Genomic DNA, 27999 nt, shown 5'->3' on the forward strand with positions numbered 1-27999 from the left:
TCACATAGTGAAACCCCATCTCTACTAAAAATACAAAAAATTAGTTGGGCATGGTGGTGGGTGCCTGTAGTCCCAGCTACTTGGGAGGCTGAGGCAGGAGAATCACTTGAACCCAGGAGGTGGAGGTTACAGTGAGCCGAGATCATGCCACTGCACTCCAGCCTGGGCAACAGTGCAAGACTCTGTCTCAAAAAAAAAAAAGATGGTAAAGGAACCATACCTGCAGGACTACTGTACCACTCAAACTTTTGAACATGGACATGGCCCTTGCCAGAGAATGTCAGTGGAGCTAGTGACCTCTTCTTGACTCACGGAATTACTCAACATTTTTCTCACCACTGTCAGTATGAGTCTTTAAATAGTGGAAGGCCCAGATGGAGGAGAGGAAATGACCATTTCCAAATGCAAAAGCAGAAATTCAAAGTTGTCTGCTTTCCTATGAATATAGAATACCTCTAGAAACCTAGAAAAAGCAGGGGAAGGACCAGGATGCAGCAGTTTATCCTGGGAGCAGGAAATGTACTCTAATGCAGTGGACACAGTGGACTGTCCAGCTGGGGGAAGAGCGGGTCAGAGCATTCTGAGAACTGGCCTTGGGGCTTTCACCTCTTGTATCAATTGCACATAGAGAAATGGGTAATGACAGAGGGAGGTGATTGGGAAAACTACAACTTAAGTGGGTGGGGTCATTGCACCTGAAGCTGAGCAAGTCCCTGACTGATGTGTAGAGTCACTAAGTACAGAAGAATTGGAGGGTGAAGGCGGCATAGGCAAAGCCCCTCCTTCAGGTACCATCCCAGGGTCAGTCAAGCTGAAGCCCAGAGGAAATGCGTAACTCAAGAATTTTGATCAAGTTGTGCCTTCTAGACAGAGATACCAAGTTCTGAAGGCTGGATTTGGGTGTGATATTCAAAATCATGGACTGTGACTGAGACCAGATCACCACGCTCCCCATGTGGGGCAGTGATAGGTGGCACCATGCAGACAGTTAGGAGTTGCTAAGTCAGAGAGGGTCATTTGGGGCAAATGAATCATCTCACAGGGATTCTACAGGGATTAAGCCAGCAGACACACAGACCAGAGAGATGTGACAAGGGATGGTTTGAAGCAGAAGGTGGGAAGCGTAATTTAAATAATTGGTGGTGGTGCATGGTGACTGTACTTTCTTTACACTGGGCGTCAGTGGTGTGGGTGAGGAGAGGACTAAGGTTTCCATTAAAGGTGGCAACTCTCTTATGGAAGAGAATCTAGTAGAGTGAAATGCTTGTAGGCCATTTTACCTTTTTGTTCCTTTGCTTTTCAACTTTAATTTTTACAATTCCACAGTTTCTCTAATAGTCAAAATGTAATTTGATAAACCAATTTTAATGCTGTTAATGAAGCTCCATTTTGGTTCTGATACTTGGTAATTCTGACAAATCAAACAGTACTGCTATTTGAAGCAGTATTAAATAATGAGGAGTTTGCCATTCTTCTTTTTCTTTTTTTTTTTTTTTGAGATGGAGTCTCACTCTGTCACCCAAGCTGGAGTGTAGTGGTGTGCTCTCAGCTCACTGTAACCTCCACCTCCCGGGTTCATGCCATTCTCCTGCCTCAGCCTCCCTAGCAGCTGGGACTACAGGCACCTGCCACCACACCCGGCTGATTTTTTTTTTTTTTTTTTTTTTTTTGAGGCGGAGTCTCGCTCTGTCGCCCAGGCTGGAGTGCAGTGGCCGGATCTCGGCTCACTGCAAGCTCCGCCTCCCGGATTTACGTCATTCTCCTGCCTCAGCCTCCTGAGTAGCTGGGACTACAGGCGCCCGCCACCTCGCCCAGCTAGTTTTTTGTATTTTTTAGTAGAGACGGGGTTTCACCGTGTTAGCCAGGATGGTCTCGATCTCCTGACCTCGTGATCCGCCCGTCTCGGCCTCCCAAAGTGCTGGGATTACAGGCTTGAGCCACCGCGCCCGGCCCACACCCGGCTGATTTTTAATATTTTTAGTAGAGAAGGGGTTTCACCATGTTAGCCAGGATGGTCTCGATCTCTTGACCTTGAGATCTGCCCACCTCGGCCTCCCAAAGTGCTGGGATTACAGGCGTGAGCCACCACACCTGGCTGAGTATTTGCCATTCTTAAGTGCCCAAACCCCATGACACTGTGAAAGTTGACCCTCAGTAAATAAAGTGACGATCTTGATGTAAGTTTTCATAGTTATCCTCTAGAATGGATTATCTTACATTCAATAATTAATCTACTCAGTCTCAAAGGTCTTCCAGACAAACTGTACTCATGTCACTTTTCTCCAATATGATGTCTCTGATGCTGAATGAGGTTTGCGGTCTGGTTAAACGCTTTCCCACATCGGTTGCATTTGTAGGGTTTCTCTCCTGTGTGAATCCTCTGATGTTGAGTAAGGTGGGTGCTTCGGATAAAGGCTTTCCCACAGATTTTACATGTGTACGGTTTTTCTCTGGTATGAATTCTCTTGTGTTGGGTGAGGGCTGAATGGTCACTGAAGGCTTTTTCGCAGATGTTGCACATGTAAGGCTTCTCCCCGGTGTGAATCCTCTGATGCTGGGCTAGTGCCGATTGGTCCCTGAAGGCCTTCTCACACAAGCCACATCTGTACGGTTTCTCTCCAGTGTGGATTTTCCGATGTCGTGCAAAGGATGAATTATCCCTGAAAGCTTTCCCACATTCGTTACATTTGTAAGGTTTCTCTCCAGTATGAATTCTCTGATGTTCAGTAAGGGAAGAGTTCACCCTGAAGGCCTTCCCACATTCATTACATTCAAAGGGTTTCTCTCCAGTGTGGATTCTCTGATGCTGAAGAAAACTTGTGCTCTGATTAAAGGCTTTTCCACATTCGTTGCATTTATAGGGTTTCTCTCCACTATGGATATTCTGGTGTTTGGTAAGATGTGCCCTACACACAAAGGCTTTTTCACAAATGTTACATTTAAAAGGTTTCTCTCCAGTGTGTATTCTATGATGATGGGCAAGGTGTATATTTCGGATAAAAGCTTTTCCACATAAGTTGCATTCAAAAGGCTTCTCTCCAGTATGAATTTTCTGATGGTACGTAAGCGAGGAGCTCACTGAGAAGGCCTTGCCACATTCCTTACATTCATAGGGTTTCTCGCCGGTGTGAATTCTTTGGTGATGGATAAGGTGCGTACTCTGGTGAAAGGCTTTCCCACATTCTCTACATTCATATCTTTTCTCTTTCACATGAATTTTCTGATTTGGGTTTTTTCCAGTATGAATTTTCTGATGTTTATTAAGAGTTGAACTCTTAGAGAAGACTTTCCCACACTCACTACACTCAAAGGCATTTTTGCGAGGCTGGAATCCCTGACTTTGAGCACTGTGAGGAGATGAGCTCATAGTGCTGCCAGATTCATCCCATTCCTGTCCACCAATCCCAGACGGGGTGCTGGGGTGAGTGAGCACCGCTTGCTGCAAACTCATCTCCTGGCCTCCACACTGCCACCCCAGCAGGCTAGCACACTTCCAGTGACTGCTGCTGCGGAACCTTTCCTTTATTGTCCATCGGCCCAATTCTTCTTCAGGAATCGCCACCCTGAGGGTAGATTTCTTACTGGCAGGCAGAGTCATCCAGTCTGAAACACATCAAAAATAAAAATGTCCGTTTTACCCTAGTAAAGCATTTGGATGAGGTGAGATGATGAGCCTGCTCAGAATGCTAACAGGCAGGTTTCGAGTTTGAAGATTTTCTGAAGTAACAAGAAAGGACAGAAAAGAGGGGTGAACAGGGGACTATGGCAGAGGTTGACCTCATGTATAGTGTATGAGGCAGGAGAGCTTGGAAGCATGATCTTAGAAGTCACAGGCCTGGCTTAGAATTGAGTACAACACATATTTTCTTTGTGATAATAGGGAAGTTATCTGATTTTCTAAGCCTAAAACAAAAACAAAAACAAAAAATGGATAAAGACCACATGATGCTAACAGACAAGAAGAAAAGTGCCCTGTCCATTCAAATGAGATGGTTTTTAAAACAACACAGATGTGGCCTTAAGAAACCACTGAAAATAGCAGTGAACACTTGGTAGGAAAAAACCTTGACTCTAGAGTAAACTAAAATCAACATATAGGCTCATTTGAGCATTCAGATGAATAATAAAAAGCCAGGCTGCTGTACAGGCTGTGTGAAATGCTCATATCTACTAAAATAATAAGGACCTCCTATTGCTTGTGAGGAAGCAATGTCTCCAAACCCGGATGAATAACGTGACACCAGGGGAGGAAACTGTGCCATGAGACATTTTGTGGCAAAGTTATCTCAGGATAAACGCTGCAGCCGTAAGCACTGCTGGCAAGTATTCTCAGGGCAAACAGGAGAGGAGCTAAAATGTAATACTAAGGACTAGATTCTAAACACAGATGATGCAAAATTCATGAGAAATCCTATCAAGAACAAGCCATCCTTATTACCTCCTTTTCCCACTCACTCCAGAAAATCTTCTACAAAAAGGCACTCCTGGTATCTTTTTAGAATCAAAGAAACAAACTTCTTTACTTATTAGGAAAAGAAAGGTAAACAGGCATATTTCAAGACTAAAATCCTATTGAGCTCAGAATAATATATCCCTGTTCAAAACAAAGAATGGTCAAAGTTAAACATCAGTATTGCCAAATGTCAAAATGTTGAGGACTGACTTTCACTTCCGGCCCAAAGAGAGTAGCCCGTGGCAGACCAACATTTCTGCAGAAACAACTAGAAAATCTGAACTGAAAAAAGTTATCTGTCTGAAGGCATGAGATGTCACCCAGGCCGACTTTATAGTCTAATATTTGGGAGAGAATGAAAATATAGAGAGGGGATCCCAATACTCAGTGGCTTGTTACTCAAACATTTTATTGAATTCTTAAGGTTTACAGGGCAAAAGATTAAAGTTAAGCAGAAATCCAGAATTTTCCAGTCTTTCGGTACAACAGAACCGGGACCTTCCAAGGAGAGTCATGATAAACGTGAAGCTCTCAGCTGGGACTCCTGCGGGGCTACAAAACTAGCAGCACGGGCAAATGAGCAGTGACAAAGCTTTACAAATACTGTGACCAACCTCCAGCTATTCAGCCCTTGGCTGGAGGAGGATGGTTTACTTGCACTCTAGCTGCTCCTAGGGAAGTTAAATCTTCTCCGGAAGAACAACATCTAGAGCCTCTGCTCTCCCTCACACATGGTGTCAGGGACGCAATAAAAAAAGGCCGGCTGTGCTAAGAAATTGAATGAAGAGGGAAAAACAGACAATAGAAAAAGAACCTCAGAATACAGACACCAGAGTTATCAGATGTGAACCTTAAACAACCGCGATTCATGTGTTCAAGGAAACGGGAATGAGAATTACAACAAAGAATTGGAACAGAATAATCAAATGGAAATTCTAGAACTGAGAAATACAGTAACCGAAATGATGAATTCAGTATCTTTAACAAGATATCAAACACAGCAGAAGAGAGGAACAGTGAGCTACAAAAACACATAAGCAGAAAATATCCATAGTAACACACGGCTAAAAAGACAAACACTATTTAAAAAGAAAAAGGCTGAAAAATGAACTCTGAGAAGGGCTATAAACTCCAAGGGTAACTACAAAGAAAATTCACCTAGGCACTACTGAAAACCAAAGATTCACTTGAAAGTTGCTTGGAAAAAAAAATGATACATTACCTTTGAAAAAGCAAAATTAAGACTGGCAGTGTCTTAATGAAAACAATGGAACCCAGAAGACAATGAAGTAACATCTGAAGTGTTGAAAGAACCGAACTGTCGAGCTAGAATTCAACACACAGAGAAAATATCTCTAAAAAATCAAGCATGAAGTAGATATTTCCATACAAACAAAAACAGAGATGGTGTCACCAGCAGATCTACATTAAAAGAAACACAGATGTGTTCCAGGTAGAAGAAAAATAATTCCAGGTGGAAATATGAAAATGTAAGAAGGCACGAAAAGCAATGGAAAAGTTAAATATGTGGATAAATAAAAATACAATTGATTATATGAGACAATAATTATAATGTCTTAATGGATTGCAAATATATGTGGAATTAAAATATATAGCAAAAATAAAGGTAGAAGGAAGAAAATGCTGTTAATTTTTTTTTTTTTTTTTTTTTTTTTTTCTGAGACCGAGTCTCGCTCTGTTGCCCAGGCTGGAGTGCAGTGGTGATCTCAGCTCACTGCAACCTCTGCCTCCTGGATTCAAGTGATTCTCCTGCCTCAGCCTCCTGAGTAGCTGGGACTACAGGCGCACGCTGCCATGCCCAGCTAATTTTTTTTTTTTTGTATTTTAGTAGAGACAGGGGTTCACTGTGTTGCCCAGGCTGGTTGCAAACTCCTGAGCTCACACAATCTGCCTGCCTTGACCTCCCAAAGTGCTGGGATTACAGGCATGAGCCACCGTGCCTGGCCAAAAATGGTGTTAATTTTTAAGATTGTACCACTGTCTGGGAATTATTAAAAGTAAAAATTTATTTTGGACAGTAATAAGCTGGTTTTATTTATTAGCATTAACAATAAAAGACTAAGTAAAGAAGGTTAATTAACAAGCTAATACAGAGTAAAAATGGCACAATAAAAATATTTAATCCAATAGAAGGAAGGAAAAAAGGACAAGGGATTTAAAGCAAGTAAGTGAAATATAAAATAAATAATAGGATAGTAGATATAAAATCCCATACATAGTAACTTACCTAAGTTATTTTTAAAAACTAAGATTGTGGGCCAGGTGTGGTGGCTCTTGCCTGTAATCCCAGCACTTTGGGAGGCTGAGGTGGGCAGATCACGAGTTCAAGAGATCGAGACCATCCTGGCCAACATGGTGAAACCCCGTCTCTACTAAAAATACAAAAATTAGCTGGGCGTGGTGGCGGGTGCCTGTAATCCCAGCTACTCGGGAGGCTGAGGCAGAAGCATCGCTTGAACCTGGGAGGCAGAGGTTGCAGTGAGCTGAGATCATGCCACTGCATTCCAGCCTGGTGACAGAATGAGACTCCATCTCAAAAAAAAAAAAAAAAAAAAAAAAAGATTGTGAGACTGGATAAACAAATAAAACATAATTGAATATCACTTAGAAAAGAAATACCAAAAATGTAGACACTGAAATAATAAAAGAATTAAAAAGGATATATCTTATAAAAGAAAGGTGCTATATCCATACTAATAACAGACAAATCACACAGTATTTGAGAAAATAGACTTTAAAGTATTTTATATAGACAAAAGGGTCAATTCTCCAGGAACATACAACAAATTTTCATTTGTATGCACACAACATAACTTTAAAAATGTATAAATGAAAAACAGAATAAAAAGGAAAAATAGATAAAGCAATAATCACAGTGAAATATGTTCATATGGCACCCTCAATGATTCAGAAGTCAAACTATTAAAAAAAGGAATGGGCTGGCCAGGTGTGGTGGCTCACGCCTGTAATCCCAGCACTTTGGGAGGCCAAGGCAGGTGGATCACCTGAGGTCAGGAGTTTGAGACCAGCCTGACCAACAAGGAGAAACCCCACCTCTACTAAAAATACAAAATTAGCCAGGCGTGGTGGTGCATGCCTATAATCCCAACTACTCAGGAGGCTGAGGCAGGAGAATCACTTGAACCCAGGAGGTGGAAGTTGCGGTGAGCCAAGATCGTTCCATTGCACTCCAGCCTGGGCAACAAGAGTGAAACTACGTTTCAAAAAAAAAAAGAAAAGGAATGGGCTGGGCGTAATGGCTCATGCTTGTAATCCCAGTACTTTGGGAGGCCAAGGCAGGAGGACCACTTGAGTCTAGGAGTCCAAGACCTGCCTGGGCGATATGGTGAAACCTTATCTCTACAAAAAATTTTAAAAGTCAGCCAGGCGTGGTGATGTGTTCCTGTAGTCCCAGCTACTCAGGAGGCTGAGGCGGGAGGATCGCCTGAGTCCAGGAGTTCAAGGCTGCAGTAAACTATGATCACACCACTGCACTCCAGCCTGGGCAACAGAGCAAGAACTTGTCTCAAAAAAAAAAAAAAAAAAAAAAAAAAAAAGAAAAGAAGAAAGAAAAGAAGAAAAAACAATAGTAAAAGAGAAAAAGGGGGCCAGGCGTTGTGGCTCACACCTGTAATCCCAGCACTTTGGGAGGCAGAGGCAGGTAGATCATGAGGTCAGGAGATCGAGACTATCCTGACTAACATGGTGAAAACCTGTCTCTACTAAAAATACAAAAAATTAGCCGGGCACGGTGGCGGCGACTGTAGTCTCAGCTACTCAGGAGGCTGAGGCTGGAGAATGGCGTGAACCCGGGAGGCGGAGCTTGCAGCGAGCTGAGATGACGTCACTGCACTCCAGCCTGGGCGACAGCGAGACTCTGTCTCAAAAAAAAAAAAAAAAAAAAAAAAAATGGTCTCAACAACCCAATAAACACATTTGACTTCAAATTCTCAATTGTCCCCAATTAATCTACACTTTCAGCCCAATTCTTATCAAAATTCCAGCAGGAATTTTGTGAAAATTGAATAGCCAATTCTAAAATTCTAAGAGGAAAGGACAAAACTGGAGAATTTACATCAGCAAGTGTAAGGCTTATTATAATGCTAGAGTAATTAAAGCAATGTTGTGTTGGCACAAGATTAGATAGAAAGAATGAAAGACAATAGAGTCCAGAACAAATGTGTACACAAACAGACCCATGGAACAGACTATAGAACCCAGAATCAGACCCACGGACATGCAGTCACCTCATATATGGCAGAGGTGACAGTCACCTCATATATGGCAGAGGCGACAGTGCAGTACGATGGGGGAAAGATGGGCTTTTCAGCAAATGATCCCGGGTCAACCGGACACCTCTACAGAAAACAATGAGTATCAATCTTCCATATAGACTGTAGACCTAAGTACTTAAGACAAAATACTGGAGCTACTACAGGAAAACAGATCTTCATGGGCTTAAGATGTCCTAAATAGAACACAGAAAGTGCTAACCATAGGCAGGAAAAGAAAAAGATCTCTGATGAATTCAGGTGTCTGAAAATTCAGAATTTGTATTTTTCAGATGGCGTCATTATCCAGAGTGGGAGACGCCGTTTGCAATGCACATATATGACAGGATTCTACATTCTAATACCCAGGCCTGTAAGCCAGTAACAAAAGACCAGACAACAAAACAGAGAGTGGGGCAAAGATGTATAGTTACTTTACAAGACAGGGCATCGAAATACTAAAAAGAAGAAGATCAACTTCAGTTATAACCATCCATCCTCTAGAATGGTAGAAAAAACATTGTAAAGATAATACTAAATGTATGAGAGATGATATGGAAACCCTGCATTTCGCTGGTAGGAGTATAAATTAGTATAACCACTTCGGAAAACCATGTGGCTATGTCTGTTAAAGTTTGCATATGCATAATCATAGTACTCCTAGCTATTTAATCAACGAAAACGTGGACCTAATATTTTCTAAAAGCTGCACAAGAAATGTTCATAATGGTACTATTTGTAATAGCTCTAAGCTAGAAATGAACCAAATGTCTATCAACAGTAAAATGTACAAATAATGACAGGTTTATATGGCTAAACATTATACAGCAACGAGAATGAACCAACTATTGTTCCAAGTGACAACAAGGATGAATCTCAAACATACTGTTGAAAGCAAGAAACCAGACATGAAAGAGTACATACTGTATGATTTAAAGTTTACAAACAGGCAAAACAAATCTGTCACCAGAGTAACTGTTACCTTTACGACAAAAGAAACTGCAAGGGGACTGGGTGGTTATAAGGGGTGCTGGTAATGGTATATTTCTTGATATGAGTGCTGACTATGCAGATATATTTAAACAGTAAGAATTCACTGAGTTGGACATTTATGATCTATGTACTTTTTGTATACAGATGTATACAGAAAACAGTTTCTGTATAAACTTCAAAAAAAGTTTGCTTTAAAAAATCTGGGAGATGGCTTTCAAAAATAATCAATAAAAACACCAGTTTCTAGCTTTCTTTTCTATCAGCTATTGGATACTGACATCTATTAAAACATAACGTCTATATATAAGAGAATACATGACTTAAAATATTTTTTGAGGGTAATTATTTGACTTTTTAAATATTTTATATTACATAATAACACTCATCTTCAAAAAGAGTTTATGAAGAGGGGCATCAAATGCATCCTGGTTTGACCACACTGAAAATTAATTGAGGTGTGAATTAATCCAGTTCAGTAAGACGGGACTTACTGGCACTGACCTAGCCTGCAGCACGAAAGAGCACTCTGCACTCTGGTGTGAGCAACTCAGGCACGCTCACTGGGGCCCAGGTCACTCCAGGGCAGGCTGAATTAAGGAGCCATATCCCTACCTGCACTGGTCCATATTAAAAAAAAAAAAAAAAGATGGTGTTATAATACTTAATGTAGGGTTTGAAGTGGCATGCAAGTAATATGTTCCAAGCCTCCTTTATAATGTAGTCAAGAGGGTCACACCCAGGGAGGGACCAAACACTAGACCAATTCACTCCTCAATCACCCCAAGTTTCAAGAATTGGTCCCATCAATTTCATCTCGAAGTGGAAGTTAGGATGAATAAAATAAGAAAGATTGGGCCGGGCGTGGTGGCTCACACCTGTAATCCCAGCACTTTGGGAGGCTGAGGCAGGTGGATCACGAGGTCAAGAGATCGAGACCATCCTGGCCAACACAGTGAAACCCTGTCTCTACTAAAAACACAAAAATTAGCCGGGTGTAGTGGCAGGCACCTGTAGTCCCAGCTACTCGGGAGGCTGAGGCAGGAGAATGGCGTGAACCTGGGAGGCGGAGCTTGCAGTGAGCTGAGATCCGGCCACTGCACTCCAGCCTGGGCGACACAGCAAGACTCTGTCTCAAAAAAAAAAAATAAAATAAAATAAAATAAAAATAAATAAATAAAAATAAAGACGGCTTTAAGGTCAGTTTACTCTGCCCTTAGGTGCCCAGGTCCTCTTCCCAACTCAAGGGAACTGGGGGATTTGCCCTTTCTCAATGTGGCAAAAGACTAGAGGCTTGCTTTTTTTTTTTTTTTTTTTCAGGAGAGCAAAACAAAGTTGCTCTGGACTGAAGATGCTTGGGGTTGGAGAACTGTGTTGGGGCTGGAGAACTGTGTTGGGGCTGGAGAACTGTGTTGGGGCTGGAGAACTGTGTTGGGGCTGGAGAACTGTGTTGAAGAGAACTGTGTTGGGGCTGGAGAACTGTGTTGGGGTTGGAGAACTGTGTTGGGGCTGGAGAACTGTGTTGGGGTTGGAGAACTGTGTTGGGGCTGGAGAACTGTGTTGGGGTTGGGAACTGTGTTGGGGTTGGAGAACTGTGTTGGGGCTGGAGAACTGTGTTGGGGCTGGAGAACTGTGTTGAAGACTGAAGCCCCACTTACCCAGAACTTCCAAAAAGGACATTAGTCTTCCCGCTGTCTAATTGGGTAGGCAATGAGGGATTACTAGCTAGCTGAGGAAAGCCTCTCACAAGAAAGAAATACCAAAAGCATCAAACAGAAAACTAGAGAAAATGGATCCAATGATGGGAGAAGAAAATGTTTTTGAAAATCATTCTCTTTAAATGTAAGATATTTTAGCTGTAAAACAGTAATAAGAGCTTATTTTTGAAAGAGGCAATATTCACAATATTCAGAGAAACAAGAGTTCTTGGAAATTAAAAATGATTAGAGAATTCAAAAACGAAATAGAGAGTTCCTTTTGTAAACAATTAGAAAACCAGAACAAAGTATGAAATGACTGTTTTAAGGTAAATGACAAATGGTGGTGGAGGACAGTGGTCCCTGAGAGAAGGGAAACAAGCTAGGTAAGACCTACGGATGCCCCAGTTTAGTCCCTGGAGGCAGACTCCAGGTCACGGCACAGGACCCAAACAGAGCCCAGGGGTCTCGATAAATTGAGGGGACAGAGGTCAGGGTTTCAGAAGGCCGTGGCTACAGTCTGTGAGCCATCGAAGACAAGAAAGCCACAGAACCTGAATTTGCCGTTTAAAACTGTCCCACAAGTCTCTGCTCCTGGCCCAGAAGACTTCACTGGTTCTGCCAAATATTTAATAAAGAAATAACAGCATTTTGACACAAATTTTCCCAGAAAACAGAAGGAGAAATTTCCCAATTCATTTTGTAAGACTAATGTTACTCTGAGACCAGAGACAGAGAGGTTATAAGGAAAGGAAGCTATAGACTAATATCGCTCATGAATATCAATGCAAACTCTTTAACAAAATGTTCACAAATTCAATTCAGCAATACTTAAAAAGGATAAGTAAGTCAAGACTAAGTTATACTTGTCCCAGAAATACAACTTTGACTTGGTCCTTAAAAACCAATGTAATTCCTTTTATCAACGACAGCATCATCTTAAGGTTTGAGAAAAACGTTTGACAAAAATTTAGTATATTTTTGTGATAAAACTCTCACTTCAAACCAGAAATGGGCATAAACTTCCTCAATCTGATGAAGAGCATCTACGAAAAGCCTAGTGCTAACATCATACTCAACGGTGAAAGGCTGAATGCTTTCCCACTAAGATAGGGAAGAAGGCAAAGCCACCCCACTACAGCTGCTACTCAACTTTGTGCGGGAGGTCCTAACCAGTGCAATAAGAAACCAGATCCCATATACATAGCCATGGGAATACAAAATGGAATGGTCGCTTTGAAAATAGTTTCACAGTTTATGACAGAGTTAAACACACACTTAGTATACAACCAGCAATCCTACTCCTAGGCAACTACCCCAGTGAGAACATATGCCTACAAAAAAGCATGTCCACAGAAACTTACACAAGAATGTTCACAGTGGCTTTAGCCCAAAACGGAAAGCAACTCAAATCCTCACCAGTGATGAACGGACGAGCAAACCGTGGTACATCCATACAGTGGGAGGCTACTCAGCAACGGCAAGGAACTGCTGACATGTGAAACAACAGGAATGAACCTCAAAGACATCACGCCAGTGAAGAAGTCAGACAGAAAGAGCATGCACTGTGCAACTCCATTCACATGAAATCCTGGAGAGGGGCACTCGCAGTGGCAGTAAGTAGGTTAGTCGCTGGCAGGAGCTGTGGGCAGGGGAGGGAATTAACAGCCAAGGAGTTAAGACAGAACTTTGGGGGATAAGAAAAATGTTATCGGCTGGGCGCGGTGGCTCACGCCTGTAATCCCAGCACTTTGGGAGGCCGAGGCGGGTGGATCACGAGGTCAGGAGATCGAGACCATCCTGGCTAACACGGTGAAATCCCATCTCTACTAAAAATACAAAAAATTAGCTGGGCGCAGTGGCGGGCACCTGTAGTCCCAGCTGCTGGGGAGGCTGAGGCAGGAGAATGGCGTGAACCCGTGAGGTGGAGCTTGCAGTGAGCCGAGATTGCATCACTGCACTCCAGCCTGGGCAACAGAGGGAGACTCCGTCTCAAAAAAAAAAAAAAAAGAAAAAAGAAAAAAGAAAAATGTTATTTTCCTTGACTTGGTGATGGGTACAAATTGTATAAATTTGTCGAAACTAATCAAATTTTACACTTCAAATTGGTGAATTTTATTCCATGTAATTGTAATTCGATGAAGCTGAGTAAGAATTATTTTTAAAAACCTCAGCAGAAGAGTTGGAAGACAAAGTTGTGGAAACCTGACAAAAAGCATGTACACAAAAGAGCATAAAAGATGAGAATTTCAATAATAAGAAAATTAGAGACCAGTCTAGGGTGTCCATTATTAGTATCAAGTATTCCGCAAAGAGAAAAAGAAAAAAAAACTGAAAGTGGAAATCAAACAATAATAGAGAATATGTCCTAATGCCAATGGGCAGGAATTTTATTTTACTTATTTATTTTTATTTTTTGAGACGCAGCTTCACTCTGTTGCCCAACTGTTGTCCAGCCCGGCACTCCAGTCAGGCTGGAGTGCAGTGGTGCAATCTCAGCTCACTGCAACCACCGCCTCCCGGGTTCAAGCGATTCTTGTGCCTCAGCCTCCCGAGTAGCTGGGATTACAGGCTCCTGCCACCACACCCAGCTAATTTTTGTATTTTTAATAGAGATGGGGTTTCACCACATTGGCCAGGCTGGTGTCAAACTCCTGACTTCAAGTGATCCACCCGCCTCGGCCTCCCAAAGTGCTGGGATTATAGGTGTGAGCCACCATGCCTGGCTGGGTGGGAATTTTAGATGGAAAGTTTCACTAAATGCTCAGCCAAAGGCTCACCAATGCTTGGTGGATAAAAATAGATCCACAGCAGGGAACATCAGGAAATTTAAGATCACTGGAGTAAATGAGAAGATCTTGCAAGTTTTCAGAGAGGAAAAACAGGTTACAAATGATTAAGAAACAGAGCGATTTTGGATTTCTTTTTTTTTTTTTTTGAGACAGAATCTCACTTTGTCACCCAGGGTGGAGTGCAGTGGCGCGATCTCAGCTCACTGCAAGCTCCACCTCCCACGTTTACGCCATTCTCCTGCCTCAGCCTCCCGAGTAGCTGTGATTATAGGCGCCGCCACCACGCCCGGCTAATTTTTTATATTTTTAGTAGAGACGGGGTTTCACCGTGTTAGCCAGGATGGTCTCAATCTCCTGACCTCGTGATCTGCCCATCTCGGCCTCCCAAAGTGCTGGGACTACAGGCGTGAGCCACCGAACCCGGCTGTGATTTTGGATTTCTTAACAGCAGCCTGAGGTCCAGAAAACAACGGAGTAATGTGAAATTTCTGAAGGAAAATGATTCCCAGTGCTGAATTCTATCCAGTCAAATGATCCATAAAGTGTCAGGGAGAGAAAAAGACATCTACAGACAAGCTAATAGGGTAGAAAACATGTATTTCCTCGCATTCTTCCTGAGGAAACTACAAGGAGATGTGTGCCACCAAAAGGAGAGAGCAAACCATGAAAGAAGACACAGGACACAGTGAACAGCACAGTGAACGGCCCAGGATAGAAGGGGATTCTCAGGATGCCAGCTGGGCACCAGCTGCAGAAGGCCGAGCCGTCTAGAATGGAGGTCAGAAGGCTCCAGAAAAGATGAAGACAATGAGAGAAGGACTGAGATCAAATTAATGATCAATATAAACTCAACTAAGAACTAATGAACTCTAGGAATACGTTGCTTAGGAAAGCAAAAGTTGTCATAATTTCCTACACAGTTCAGTTATGACTAATGTTTAAGAATGTCAACACTGACTATTGACGAAGTCAAAGCTACACTACAACTGGGAGGACGGCGAATGGAAATCCAATAAGCAGGAGTTGTTGAAGGGGCCGGGGCCAAGTTTAAGCCTCACTTTGTATAGAAAGAATTCAATACATACTGTCTAAAACCGAAAAGTCAAGAGGTAGCAACACAAACATGTCACTTGGAGAAATGGAAGCAAATATATCAAATAATCAGCTAAAAGAAGAGAGAGTGGCTACTTCTAGAGAGGGCAAAAAGGGGAAGTGGGGGGAAGAGCCACCATTGTTCACTACAAACCTCATAGAGTTTCATTAAATGCCTGTATTACTTCAATTAAAAATAAATGCTTAAAAGAAAGAAAAAGGGGGAAAAACAGAATAAACTCCAAAAAGTTCAAGGAAACAGTGAAGAACAAAAATTAATAAAATAAACAAAAATAGAAAGGATCAGCAAAGTCACATGTTTATTCATTTAAAAGTCTATTAAAAAAGACAAACTTTTGACAACACACAGAAAAAAAAAAAAAGAAAAAGGTAAAAATTATTAGAAATGAACTTATTCAGCAAATACATACTGAGACCTAGTATTGCCCAAGATACAAGTGCAAACAAGACAAAGTCCTTCCCTCATGGATCAAAGGGTAGAAAAGATGATTTAAACAGGACACAGAAAGCACTAAGAACAAATATCATAACGACGAATACTGATATATTTTACTTCATCAGATAAGAACTTCTGTTCACAAAGAAAGAGACACGGTAAGCTATGGACTGGATAACGGACATTCACTGATTAACTGATAAAGCAGATTCCTAAATACAGACAGAGCTCCTATGAATGAATACAAAAAGAAACTGTCATAGAAAAATGGGCAAAGAATAGGAATGTGTAAGTCACAAAAAGTAAATAATCAGTAAGTATATGAAAAGATGTTCAACCTCACTGGTAATGAAGGAAATGTAAATAAAAACCACAAGATACCATTTCTCAGGAATAAGACTAACAGAAGTTTTTAAAACTCTGATAGTTCCAAATTTGGGCAGGGATGTTAAGTAACAGTAATTTGCATCAACTGTTAGTATAATTTGGAACAACTAATTTGATGATCAATCTGCGAATATCTAGTAAAGTTGAAGGAGCATATACCCTTAAATCTAGTACCTCTACATCTATGAATACCCGCAAAGAAACTCCCAAACAAGGGCTGTGTATACATGATGTACAATATTCAAAATACATTTATTTTGGCCGGGCACGGTGGCTCACGCCTGTAATCCCAGCACTTTGGGAAGCTGAGGCGGGCGGATCAGGAGGTCGGGAGATCAGACCATCCTGGCTAACACAATGAAACTCCGTCTCTACTAAAAATACAAAAAATTAGCCGGGCGTGGTGGCGGGCGCCTGTAATCCCAATTACTCAGGAGGCTGAGGCAGGAGAATGGTCTGAACCTGGGAGGCGGAGCTTGCAGTGAGCCGAGATTGCGCCACTGTACTCCAGCCTGGGTGACAGAGTGAGACTCCCTCTCAAAAAAAAAAAAAAAAAAAAAAAAAATTATTTTATAGTGAAACAAAGAAATGATAATGGTGTGTGTAGAAATTACATGTAAGAGCAATAAATAAGAAACAGCTCTTTAAGGCCAGGCGTGGTGGCTCATGCCTGTAATCCCAGCACTTTGGGAGGCCGAGATGGGAGGATTACGAGGTCAGGAGATGGAGACCATCCTGGTCAACATGGTGAAACCCCATCTCTGCTAAAAATACAAAAATTAGCCGGGCGTGGTAGCACGCGCCTGTAATCCCAGCTACTCAGGAGGCTGAGGCAGAATTGCTTGAACCCAGGAGGCTGAGGTTGTAGTGAGCCAAGATCACGCCACTGCACTCCAGCCTGGGCAACAGAGTGAGACTCTGTCTCAAAAAAAAAAAAAGAAAAAAAAGAAATGGTTCTTTAAAAGAAATTCTAAGCAAATTTAAGAAAAAAAAGTTCAGATAAAATTGGAAATAAGAGGACATAATATACAATGTTAACATCATAGATAATACATAGTTGTAATCTAATACATTTTATAACTCAAAAAAGATAAAGCTAAACAGTAAAACATACAATTGATGTAGCAAAAATAAACCTCAACAGATTAATAAATAAGGAAGAAATTATAAAAGGTATTAGCTACTCCTCAATTAAGGAATCAGTTTTCTTTTTTATTTATTTATTTTTTTGAGACAGCGTCTCACTCTGTTGCCCAGGCTGGAGTGCAGTGGCTCCATCTCGGCTCACTGCAAGCTCCGCCTCCCGGGTTCACGCCCTTCTCCTGCCTCAGCCTCCTGGGTAGCTGGGACCACAGGCACCTGCCACCACGCCCGGCTAGTTTTTTGTATTTTTAATAGAGATGAGGTTTCACCGTGTTAGCCAGGATGGTCTCGATCTCCTGACCTCATGATCCACCCGCATCGGCCTCCCAAAGTGCTGGGATTACAGGCGTGAGCCACCGCGCCTGGCCTTAAGGAATCAGTTTTCTTTACGTTTGGTGAGTAAACAATTTATATGTAATTAAAACAATTTTGGAGAAGGGAAGAAAGTGCAACACTTGAAGGGCTGGATGAGTCTCCTGCTGGCTTCATGCTATAACCCTGACTTGCCTCTTAATAGCGGCATTACGTCAGAGTCCAACTTAATTCAGCAGCTGAGGCTCCATTCTCTGCGAAGTGGAGTCAGTCATCCTTGCCTCACAGGTTGTAAGGATTAAAAGGGGAAGCGAACACAAATCCCTCCAAATTTCTCAGCAGGGTGCTGATCCACAGGTGCTCAAATGTCAGCTTTCTTCTCCCCTTCCCCTAGCTCATGGCACAGAGAATAGAAAAACTAAGAAGGAAAGGTATTTACCAAGGACTTTTTCTTAGTATGATTAAAAATAAGTGTCAGCCAGACACGGTGGCTCACACCTGTAATCCCAGAACTTTGGGAGGCTGAGGCTGGCGGATCACTTGAGCCCAGGAGTTCGAGACCAGCCTGGGCAACATACTGAGACCTTGTCTCCACACACACGAAAAGTGTGTATTCTAAACCATGACTAATTAGTGCAACAATGGAAAATTTCTAGATCAAATTCCTTGAAAACCTATTATCAGTGTTCTATGGTCTTTGATGTCTTAGCCAGTCATTAAGAAATGAAACAGAGGCAGGGCGCCGTGGCTCACGCCTGTAATCCCAGCACTTTGGGAGGCCGAGGTGGGTGAATCACGAGGTCAACAGATCAAGACCATCGTGGCCAAAAACATGGTGAAACCCCATCTCTACTAAAAATACAAAAATTAGCTGGGCATGGTGGTGCACACCTGTAATCCCAGCTACTTGGGAGGCTGAGGTAGGAGAATCGCTTGAACCCAGGAGGTAGTGGTTGCAGTGAACCGAGATCGTGCCACTGTACTCCAGCCTGGTGACAGAGCGAGACTCCATCTCAAACAACAACAACAACAAACAAACAAAAAGAAATGAAACAGAAATAAGAGAAAAAAACTGAAAATGAATCCAACAAATATTTTGAGAATGAATATGAATGAGGAAGTAACAATATGAACTAGGAACTGACAAGTGACAAGACTAGTTATTTGGAAATGACCAGCAGTTCTTTACAGCAGAAACTCCCAGTGGACAAAAAACAAAATAGAAGATCTATTTTTTAAAAATATAACTTTATTAGGAGGCTGAGGCAGGAGATTGAAGTCCAGAGTTTGAGATCAGCCTGGGCAAAATACTAAAAAAAAAGACCAGGCACAGTGGCTCACACCTGTAATCCCAGCACTTTGGGAGGCTGAGGGGGGCGGATCACCTGAGGTCGCGAGTTTGAGACCAGCCTGGCCAACATGACAAAACCTCATCTCTAGTAAAAATACAAAAAATTAGCTGGGCGAGATGGCGTGTGCCTGTAATCCCAGCTACTTGGGAGGCTGAGGCAGGAGAATCACTTGATCCTGGGAGACGGAGGTTGCAGTGAGCCGAGACTGCACCACTGCACTCCAGCCTGGGTGACATCTCAAATACAATAAAAAATAAAAAATAAATAAAAAGTAGCCAGGCAGTGGTAGGCACCTATAGTCTCAGCTATTTAGGAGCCTGAGGCAAGAGAATCACTTGAGCCCAGGAGGTTCAGCGTTGCAGACAGCCATGATTACACCACTGCACTCCAGCCTGGTAACAGAAGGGGACTGTGTCTTAAAAAATATATATACACACACATATATACACACATATAATTTATATAAATTATACATTAAATTTATTATTTAAATATAAATAAATTCACGGAATAATTTATATAAAATATATATTTAAATTTACATAAATTATATATACACATAAAATTTTAATAGGAAATGGAAAAGCTATAAAACTTTCTTGAGTCACAAATTAAGTCTTCTTTGATGTCTGACTGGCTAACTGCTAATCATCCTTCACAAACCAGCCTCAGTGCTGCATCTCCAGGAAACTCAGAAATCATGACTGTGGAAACAGAGTGTGGGGAGGGGCCCGGGTACACTCAACTGTCGCTGGCTGTACTTTCATGTCATCACCCACACCTGACTATGAAATCTCTGTAGGCACAAAAGTCTTCTTCACCTCCCTCCATACTCCTCTCTCAAGGGTGCAATGAAGAATCAGACTCCTTGAATCATGAATGAATGGATGATTGAATGATTTAGGTAAAAACAGTGATGCCAAGGTGGTAGAACTGTGGATGAATTTCTTTTAATTGCCTCCATTTTTGTTATAAGACTATTTGCATAATACAGAATAAAATATTTAAAATGCCTTAGTTTGGTAATGGAACATACAGATTCATAGATTATTCAGAATGCCATTGGATATATTTTAAAAAGTTTTTTGCCAAGTGAGTTTTAGAATTAAGATATTTAATTTCTGGCCAGGTGAGGTGGTTCATGCCTGTAATCCCAGCACTCTGGGAGGCTGAGGTGGGTGGATCACTTGAGGTCAGGAATTCGAGACCAGCCTGGCCAACATGGTGGAACCCCATCTTTACTAAAAATACAAAAATTAGCCAGGCATGGTGGCGCAAGCCTGTAGTCCCAGCTACTCGGGAAGCTGAGGCAGGAGAATTGTTCGAACCCAAGCAGCAGAGGTTGCAGTGAGCTGAGATTGCACCACTGCACTCCAGCCTGGGTGACAGAGGGAGGCTCCGTCTCAAAAAAAAAAAAAGAAAAAAAAAAGAAATTTAATTTCCATAACAGATTGGGTTCTAGATATTCCAGGTACACAGTTATTTATTGTAGGATATAAATTCCTGCCTACTACACTGGGTTACTGTGGAAAATCTATAACAAAAGTTTTGTAAAAATACATGACACTCTGCAAAATGCTAGCTGATAGTGAAACGCTACAGTCTTGGGTAAGGCACTAAGCACTCTAGAATACTGGGGATTAAGGGAGCAAAACACATCACTGCCCTTAAGCCACCAGATACAATGAGCTCCTCAAGACAAGTAACCATCACCAAACTGTCACGTCTTTTGTCATGTCCCAGGCAACAAATCTGTGCTACTTACTAGGCCGGCAAAACGCAGAAGAGAAAGAATCCACGTGGGCAAACACATATGGAGGTAGCTGAGGAAAGTACAACGTGTAGCTGGAGGAGATACCTAGCAGGCACACGAACACTGGCTCCTAAGACCAGAAGCTGCCATGCTGTGGCTCCTCATGAGAGAGGGCAGGCACAGACTGCACTGTCAGATGCTGAACAGGACACCCAGGAATGGGCTGTGGGGAGAACTGCCCAGATGAAGTTGAGTCTTTTCTAGACCAGAGACTCTACTAATCTGTGCCAACGAGGGAGAGAAGGAAAATCACTGCTGGGAGGGTCCAGGCCTGCTGCATTTTGGCAGTGCAGGCTAGAACAAATGCAGTAACAAGGTATTAAGGTGAATAAAGGTGAAAGAGGCTCTTTTCTCAATTCACAGACTGGTGCATTTGCGAGCCTCACTGCCTTCCCTACGGAGCCTTCCCTGCCCAGCAGGGCTCCTCCCGGTGTCTCCCACACACATGATTCTTACCAAGACAGAAGCCTCCAGGGGTATCCTCTGGCATCCACACTTCCCTTTTTTCTAGCTGGGAAAACATATCTGGTTTGGGTCCTAAGAGTCCTGTTTTTAAGGGGAGACAAAAATAAACCACATCTGTTTATACAAGAGATAAAAATCATTGCAAAGACAAAGCCTGGTCCTCAGAACTTGCTGGAAAAGAAGACTTGATAGGAAAGCGCAGGGCCAGGTATGTTCCCAGCCGGAGGAAAAGATGACTGAGGCCTGACACAATCTGTTCCCATGTTCCTCTCCTTGCCAGAAAGAAAGCGTTTGACCCTAGTCACTTTTGAGGCATCCGCAGTGGACTCCAAAAGAGGCCTGTGCCCAGGACACCAAGGACAGGTAAGTATCAATAGCACCGTTGAAGACAGCGTCCTCAATTGGTCCAACCGAATCTTCTATATGGTGTCAATGGAAAGGTCCTAAAGAGATCCCCAAAAGTGAAGAGTAACCTTGCAGGGGTCCCACTTACCCAGTGAGACCAGGTTGCTGTAGTTCTCCAGCATCACGTCCCTGTACAGGGCCCTCTGGGCTGGGCTCAGCTGCCCCCACTCTTCCTGGGTGAAGAGTACAGCCACATCCTTGAAGGTCACCGATTCCTGCAACAGCAAATTCATTCTCCTTGACCAGGGGCTACCCATGCACATGGTTCTCTAGAAAAGAGACTGGCAGCCTCTAGAAGCTTGTGGAGATTTACAGGACTGCTGGCACACAGGGAGCTGGCGTTCTGTGGCAAGTTAGTCACTCTTCAGGGTCTCCTAGGGGCCTAGCTTTGGACTAGACGTTGCTCCCCACTCTGAAGAAACATATATGGTGGTGAAGATAGGCTTCCTCAGCACTGGGACTTCCAACTTGCCATCCATTCAGCCCAGAACATTTTCTCCATCTCCCTCACACCGCCTAGCCCTGCCTCTCCCCTCACCCCAGGGGACCAAATCCTATGCAGGTCTCAGCATAGACTGCTTGCTCAGCGCAGCCTTCCCTGACGGCTCCTGCAGTTGTCTATGAGGACCCATCAAGACACTGCCCCAATTTATTGTGATGTTTGGTTTACTCTGTCTCCCCCACGGGACTGTTAACTCCAAGATGTGGGCTGTCTGTCTCCACATCTCCTGGCCTTCCCCACATCTGGAACACGGCCCATGTACTCAACACCTATCTGCGGCTGCTCAGCAACTCCTGCTTTTCTTCAGGGTGTACATACACACACCCATACACACACATACCCATACCCACACTCCCCCACAGACACACACACACCCCATACCCTTCCACATACACACACACACCCATACACACAACCCCCCCATACCCACACTCCCCCACAGACACACACACCCCCATACCCTTCCACATACACACACACACACACACACAACACACACCCATACACACAACACACACCCATACCCACACCCCCCCCAGAGACACACACACACACACACACACATACACACAACACACACCCATACACACAACACACACCCATACCCACACCCCCCCACAGAGACACACACCACCCCTTCCACATACACACACAACACACACACACACACACACACACCCATACCCACACTCCCCCACAGAGGCACACACCCACACCCTTCCACATACACACACACACACACAACACACACCCATACCCACAACACACACCCATACCCATACTCCCCCACAGACACACACCCATACCCTTCCACACACACACACACACCCATACCCACACTCCCCCAGAGACACACACACCCCACACCCTTCCACATACACACACACACACATACACACAACACACACCCATACCCACACTCCCCCACAGAGACACACACCCACACCCTTCCACATACACAAACACACACACCCCCATGCCCACACTCCCCCAGAGACACACACACACCCACACCCTTCCACATACACACACACACACACACACAACACACACCCATACACACACACCCGAGACACATACACAAGCGCGCACACACACACCTACAAACACATACACACCCATACCCACACTCCCTACACACAAACACAAAGCACACACACACACCCCCATACCCCTCCACATACACACACAACACACACCCCCCACAACATTCACACACACACAAGTGCACACACCCATATCCATACCCCCCCACATACAAACACACATAAACTCACACAGAGGCATACACAAACACAGAGACACACGTGCACACACACCCATATCCATACACCCACATACACACACAAACACCAACACACACAGACACACACAAGTGCACACACACATACACACAACACATACCCATACCCCCATATACAAACATAGAGACACACAGACACACAAACTCACATACAAAGACACACCCCTACACATCCCCCCACAGACCCTCAACACACACGACACACACGCAAGCACACACACACCCGAACACACCCACACACACACACAAATACCCCCACACACCCTGTGACACACACCCTCAACAGACACACACACGCACACGTCATTCTACACAATAGGACCTTGTTCCTTCTGATTAGAACTAGTCCCTTTCATAGAAACTGTGAGATGGGGTCACAGAGGAAAGTCTCTGTCCTGACACACAGGTGTACCCGAAACCTGACCTAGCATGTAAAATCCAGTAGCTATTACAGCTCTTGTCTTCCCAGTTGGCTGAGAAGTTAAGGGAGCTGGTGTTCACTGAGAAAGAAGAGGTCAGCAGAAGCCCAGAGAAGGATCCAAAGGTCCGTGAGAAAGGACTCTCAGGTTATTGTAGACCCCACTTCCATAGTCAACATCCAGTTGTGTCTTTGCTTTTGCTTTTGGGGAAACACCTCCATATCTTTCCAATAAGTGCCTGCTTCTGCCTAAGGCAGTCTGAATTAGGTTTCTGTTACCTGCACCCAGATACTTGGCCCATGGCAGGCAGTCAAGAAACACTCTGATGGAAGCCATGAACCCATTTGTCAGGGACCATTTATCGTTCACTTTGTATTTGTAGCCCAGATCATAATTCCTGGCACATTTTACAGCTCTAACATATGTCTGTTGAATGGCAACAAAATTAAGGCAGCCTATAAACACAAGATAAATTGTATGACACCAACAGTGACTTTGAGGAAAAGGTTAGGGAAGGAAAATATCACAGCAGACTGGCACTGTGGGTGGAGACAGGTTTCACAGAAAAAGTGGTGCATGAGACAGGTCCCAAGTGACAAGTCAGAAGCCAAGAGGAGGGGAGCAGCCAGTGAGCTGTGCTATGTTGAACATGGCGCTCCCACCTAGCTGGTCATCCTTTCCAGTGATTCCTGCCACACATTCCAGTCCTTGGGGAGGTTTAAATGTGAAGGAATTAGAACAATTTAACCAAATCTATCAGAATGTATATGCCCAAATGAATGCTGTCTCCTTCAAAGCACAGTCCATATTCTTATTCTAAAGATGCTAGGACTGTTCAAGTGTTTTAGGAAATTATAGGACTTTTTGGAAGCATAGTCTTTTGAATAATTTCATTGGTAAAAAAGCCAAATTTCATAAAAGAAAAAGAGTCTAGTAAGTCACACCTCCTCAAAAAAGTGTTCCCACGATGCCCTTCTTTGAGCTCTGTGTGAGGTCCTGCCCTGATATGGTTTGGATGTATGTCCCTTCCAAATCTCCTATTGAAATGTGACCTCCAGTGTTGGAGGTGGGGCCTGGTGGGGGTGTTGGATCAAGGGGGTAGATCCCTCGTGAATGGCTTAGTGCCATCCTCTTGGTGATGAGTGAATTCTCGCTCAGCTGGTTCACATGAGATCCAGTTGTTTAAGAGTCTAGGACCTCCCACTTCTCTCTCTTGCTCGCTCTCTCACCGTGTGATGCACCTGCTCCCCCTTCACCTTCTGCTATGATTGGAAGCTTTTAAAGGCCTCATCAGAAGTAGATGCTGACACCATGCTTCCTGTACAGCCTACAGAGCCGTGGGCCAATTAAAATTCTTTTCTTATCAATTACCCAGCCTCAGGTATTTCTTCAGAGTAAGGCAAAAAGGGACTAATACATGCCTTTACCACTTCAGATCCCTAATCTTACTTGCTAGTGAAAAGAGTACAGGTTTTGATTTCACAGGAACCTGGGTTCCAGTCTCAGCTGTGACATATATGTGACCTTTAGCAAGTTATACCCACACCCACCAGGATGAGCCAGATATGGGGTGAGGGTAGGGGGTGGGTGGTGGTTGGGGAGAGGCAACTGAGGTCAGTGTCTGGGTGGGACTGGATTGGGAGAAAAGCTCCCGATCTGAGGAAGGAAACATGCCACACTCTTCAAATCCAGAAAGCAATTTAGGGGGAAGAGACCCCCACTCACCTGGTCCATGGTTGGCAGGTGGCTGACAGCCATTCTTTCTTCTCCGATGAGCCCTCTTAGGGACAGGCAAAGTGCTATGGAAGCAGGTGTGGAGCTTCACACCTGCAGAACTCCTCAGGCTAGAAGGGTCTACACACCTGCTGTTAGGAGAGGACTGGGTCAAAAGCTCTCATACAGCGGTCCAGAGTGAGGCAGAGAGCGTTCACATCCTGGGAGGACGCCAGGACCCCAGGCAGTGAGTGTTCTGGTTCCTGTTTGCTCCCCATTCTCTCTCCTACCATACACTGACTTTTCCTTGCAGAAAGCCTGTTCCAGGCCCAGATCTCATGCCTTCCACCCATCCTCTGGTCTTTCCCTTCAGCCTCACTGGGCGATCTCAAGAGAATTTTTTTTTTTGAGACAGAGTCTCGCTCTGTCACCTAGGCTGGAGAGCAATGGCATGATCTTGGCTCACTGCAAGCTCCGCCTTCCGGGTTCAAGCGATTCTCCTGCCCCAGTCTCCTGAGTAGCTGGGATTACACGCACCCGCCACCACGCCCGGTTAATTTTTATATTTTCAGTAGAGACCGGTATTTCACCATATTGGCCAGGCTGGTCTCGAACTGCTGACCTCAGGTGATCAGCTCGCCTCGGCCTCCCAAAGTGCTGGGATTACAGGCGTGAGCCACCGCACCCGGCCGAGAATTATCTCTTTAACAAGTTATTCAGCTCCAGAATCCACCAGGATGTACCCGAAAAGGTGGGAGCGATGGGCAGAGGCAACTGAGGGCAGAGTGTGGGTTCGATTGGATTGGAAGACCGCTCCGCTCTCCCTCGGCGGCTTTGGAACAGCTGCCTTATCTGGGAGTGACAGGAGAAGAGGAAAAGGAGGGTCGTCGTCTTCCTCCTCAAAAAGGAGGCTAAGAAGGCTGGCTCTTCACTGTCGCAGCCTTTCAGGCAAACCCTCCTCTGGCCTCAGGGTTCTCACTCTCTGGGGCCCAGTTTGGGTGGCCTGGAGTCACAGGTGGGCAGAAGCGGCGTTTGTGTGAGTTGGGGGAGGGGAGAGGGAAGGGTCAGGAGCCCTAATCACACACAACCCCCTCCCGCCGCTGCCGCTTCGCCGGGTCCCTCGGGGGCTGCTGCACCGGCCGCCTCCGGCCTCGGAACCACGCCAGGCGCGTATCTACCACCTGAGCGGAAACCCGGGGCTTCTCAGAGTCCGCTCCAAGACACAGGCCAGAGGCCCTGGCTCCATCTCCTCCACAGGCACTCACAGACTCGACCCCAAGCCCAGGATGACCACCCCTGGCCGTCCTCCCTCTCTCTGTTTGGGATCAAATCTCAGACATACATTCCGGGAAGTTTGGGGCATTGGATCAGCGTCCTGCAGAAGGGACCACAACCGCACCTCCTCGGCTTTGCCTCCGCCCTTCTCCCCAGACGACCTCACGACCGCTCCCGCTCTCCCTCTGCGGCTTTGACCACCGTGCCTGGTCACCCCCGTGTCGCCCTTCGAGGAGCCTCTGCCGGCGGCGAGAGATCGCAAGCGCCACATCGCAGTCGGAACACAATGAGCTGGAGTCTGCAGCCGGGAGCTGAACTGCGCTTGCGCGTTGCCCTGGGAACCGTTGGGCCGAATTCCCACAAGTCTCAGGGCTGCTGCGGTTCCGCCGGCCAGACTCCACTTCCCAGAGGGAGAATCGGCGGAGACCGTGCTGCCTTGCGCCTGCCCCGCCCCCCGGCTTCAGGCGCGGAAACTACCTTTCCCAGAGGCCCCTTCGCGCCGACCTCGGCGCGCTCATCAGAATCTAGAACCTGGTGGATTCTGGAGCTGAATGAACTTACGGAATCGGTTCCGTTCCGTTCGCTTTAGAACCAGGTCTCTGCCTTGCACGAAGGCCCAGGAAGATGCAGACGAGCGAAAAGCTGCAGATGGGACAAGGGAGGTTAGTCCAGGGGAGCGACGCCCGATCGCCGACGAGAGAGGACGGGGAAGGTCCGGAAGACGGAGTAGGAGGCGACCGGGCGCGTTCCTGACGGGGACCGCGCGGAAAAGGCCTGGAAGGCGGCAGGTTTGCGCCTTGGCCTGGCAAGCGCCCGACGCTTCCAGCCTGGCCCCGCGGGCGGGCCAGTGCGTGCTGGGGTGGAGACGCCACAGCCGTTAACGCGTGTGCGGTGCGGGGGGACAGGATGTCGGGCAGGGATGTCCCGCTTGGCACCTCAGGACAGAGCCCATGGTGGCCGGCGGCCCCTGGAATGTTCGGGACGCAGAACACTTCGTGCCTGAGGACTTCTCAGAGGTGGGGAAGAGGGAGAGGAAGGAGCCTGGATACCAGGAAGTCTGCATCCTGGACAGCTGGGTGGTATTTAGAAGGTGGTATTTATTTTTGTTGACCATATTTTGCAGAGACTGGCAAGGAT

The 27999-nt window shown here is 44.8% G+C and overlaps 1 protein-coding gene across 5 annotated transcripts; it reads right to left on the reverse strand.

Moving 5' to 3' along the window:
* Window positions 1-1957: 1957 nt before the first annotated feature.
* Window positions 1958-27182, reverse strand: ZNF454 (zinc finger protein 454). 5 transcript variants are annotated; one of them, XM_050794194.1, is made up of 5 exons: window positions 26987-27182; window positions 25600-25739; window positions 21739-21865; window positions 21237-21326; window positions 1958-3603 (listed from the first exon to the last, which is right to left on the reverse strand). In XM_050794194.1, the coding sequence occupies exons 2-5, from the start codon at window positions 25630-25632 to the stop codon at window positions 2273-2275; spliced, it is 1581 nt and encodes a 526-aa protein (XP_050650151.1). In that variant the 5' UTR covers window positions 25633-25739; window positions 26987-27182; the 3' UTR covers window positions 1958-2272. The 5 variants fall into 5 exon arrangements, with proteins under 5 accessions (XP_050650151.1, XP_050650150.1, XP_050650149.1 ...); XM_050794193.1 differs by having other exon boundaries at window positions 25600-25736; window positions 26987-27155; XM_050794192.1 differs by having other exon boundaries at window positions 26930-27155.
* Window positions 27183-27999: the final 817 nt, after the last annotated feature.

This window comes from Macaca thibetana, chromosome 6 (genome assembly GCF_024542745.1).
Source record: "Macaca thibetana thibetana isolate TM-01 chromosome 6, ASM2454274v1, whole genome shotgun sequence".
NCBI lineage: Eukaryota > Metazoa > Chordata > Mammalia > Primates > Cercopithecidae > Macaca > Macaca thibetana.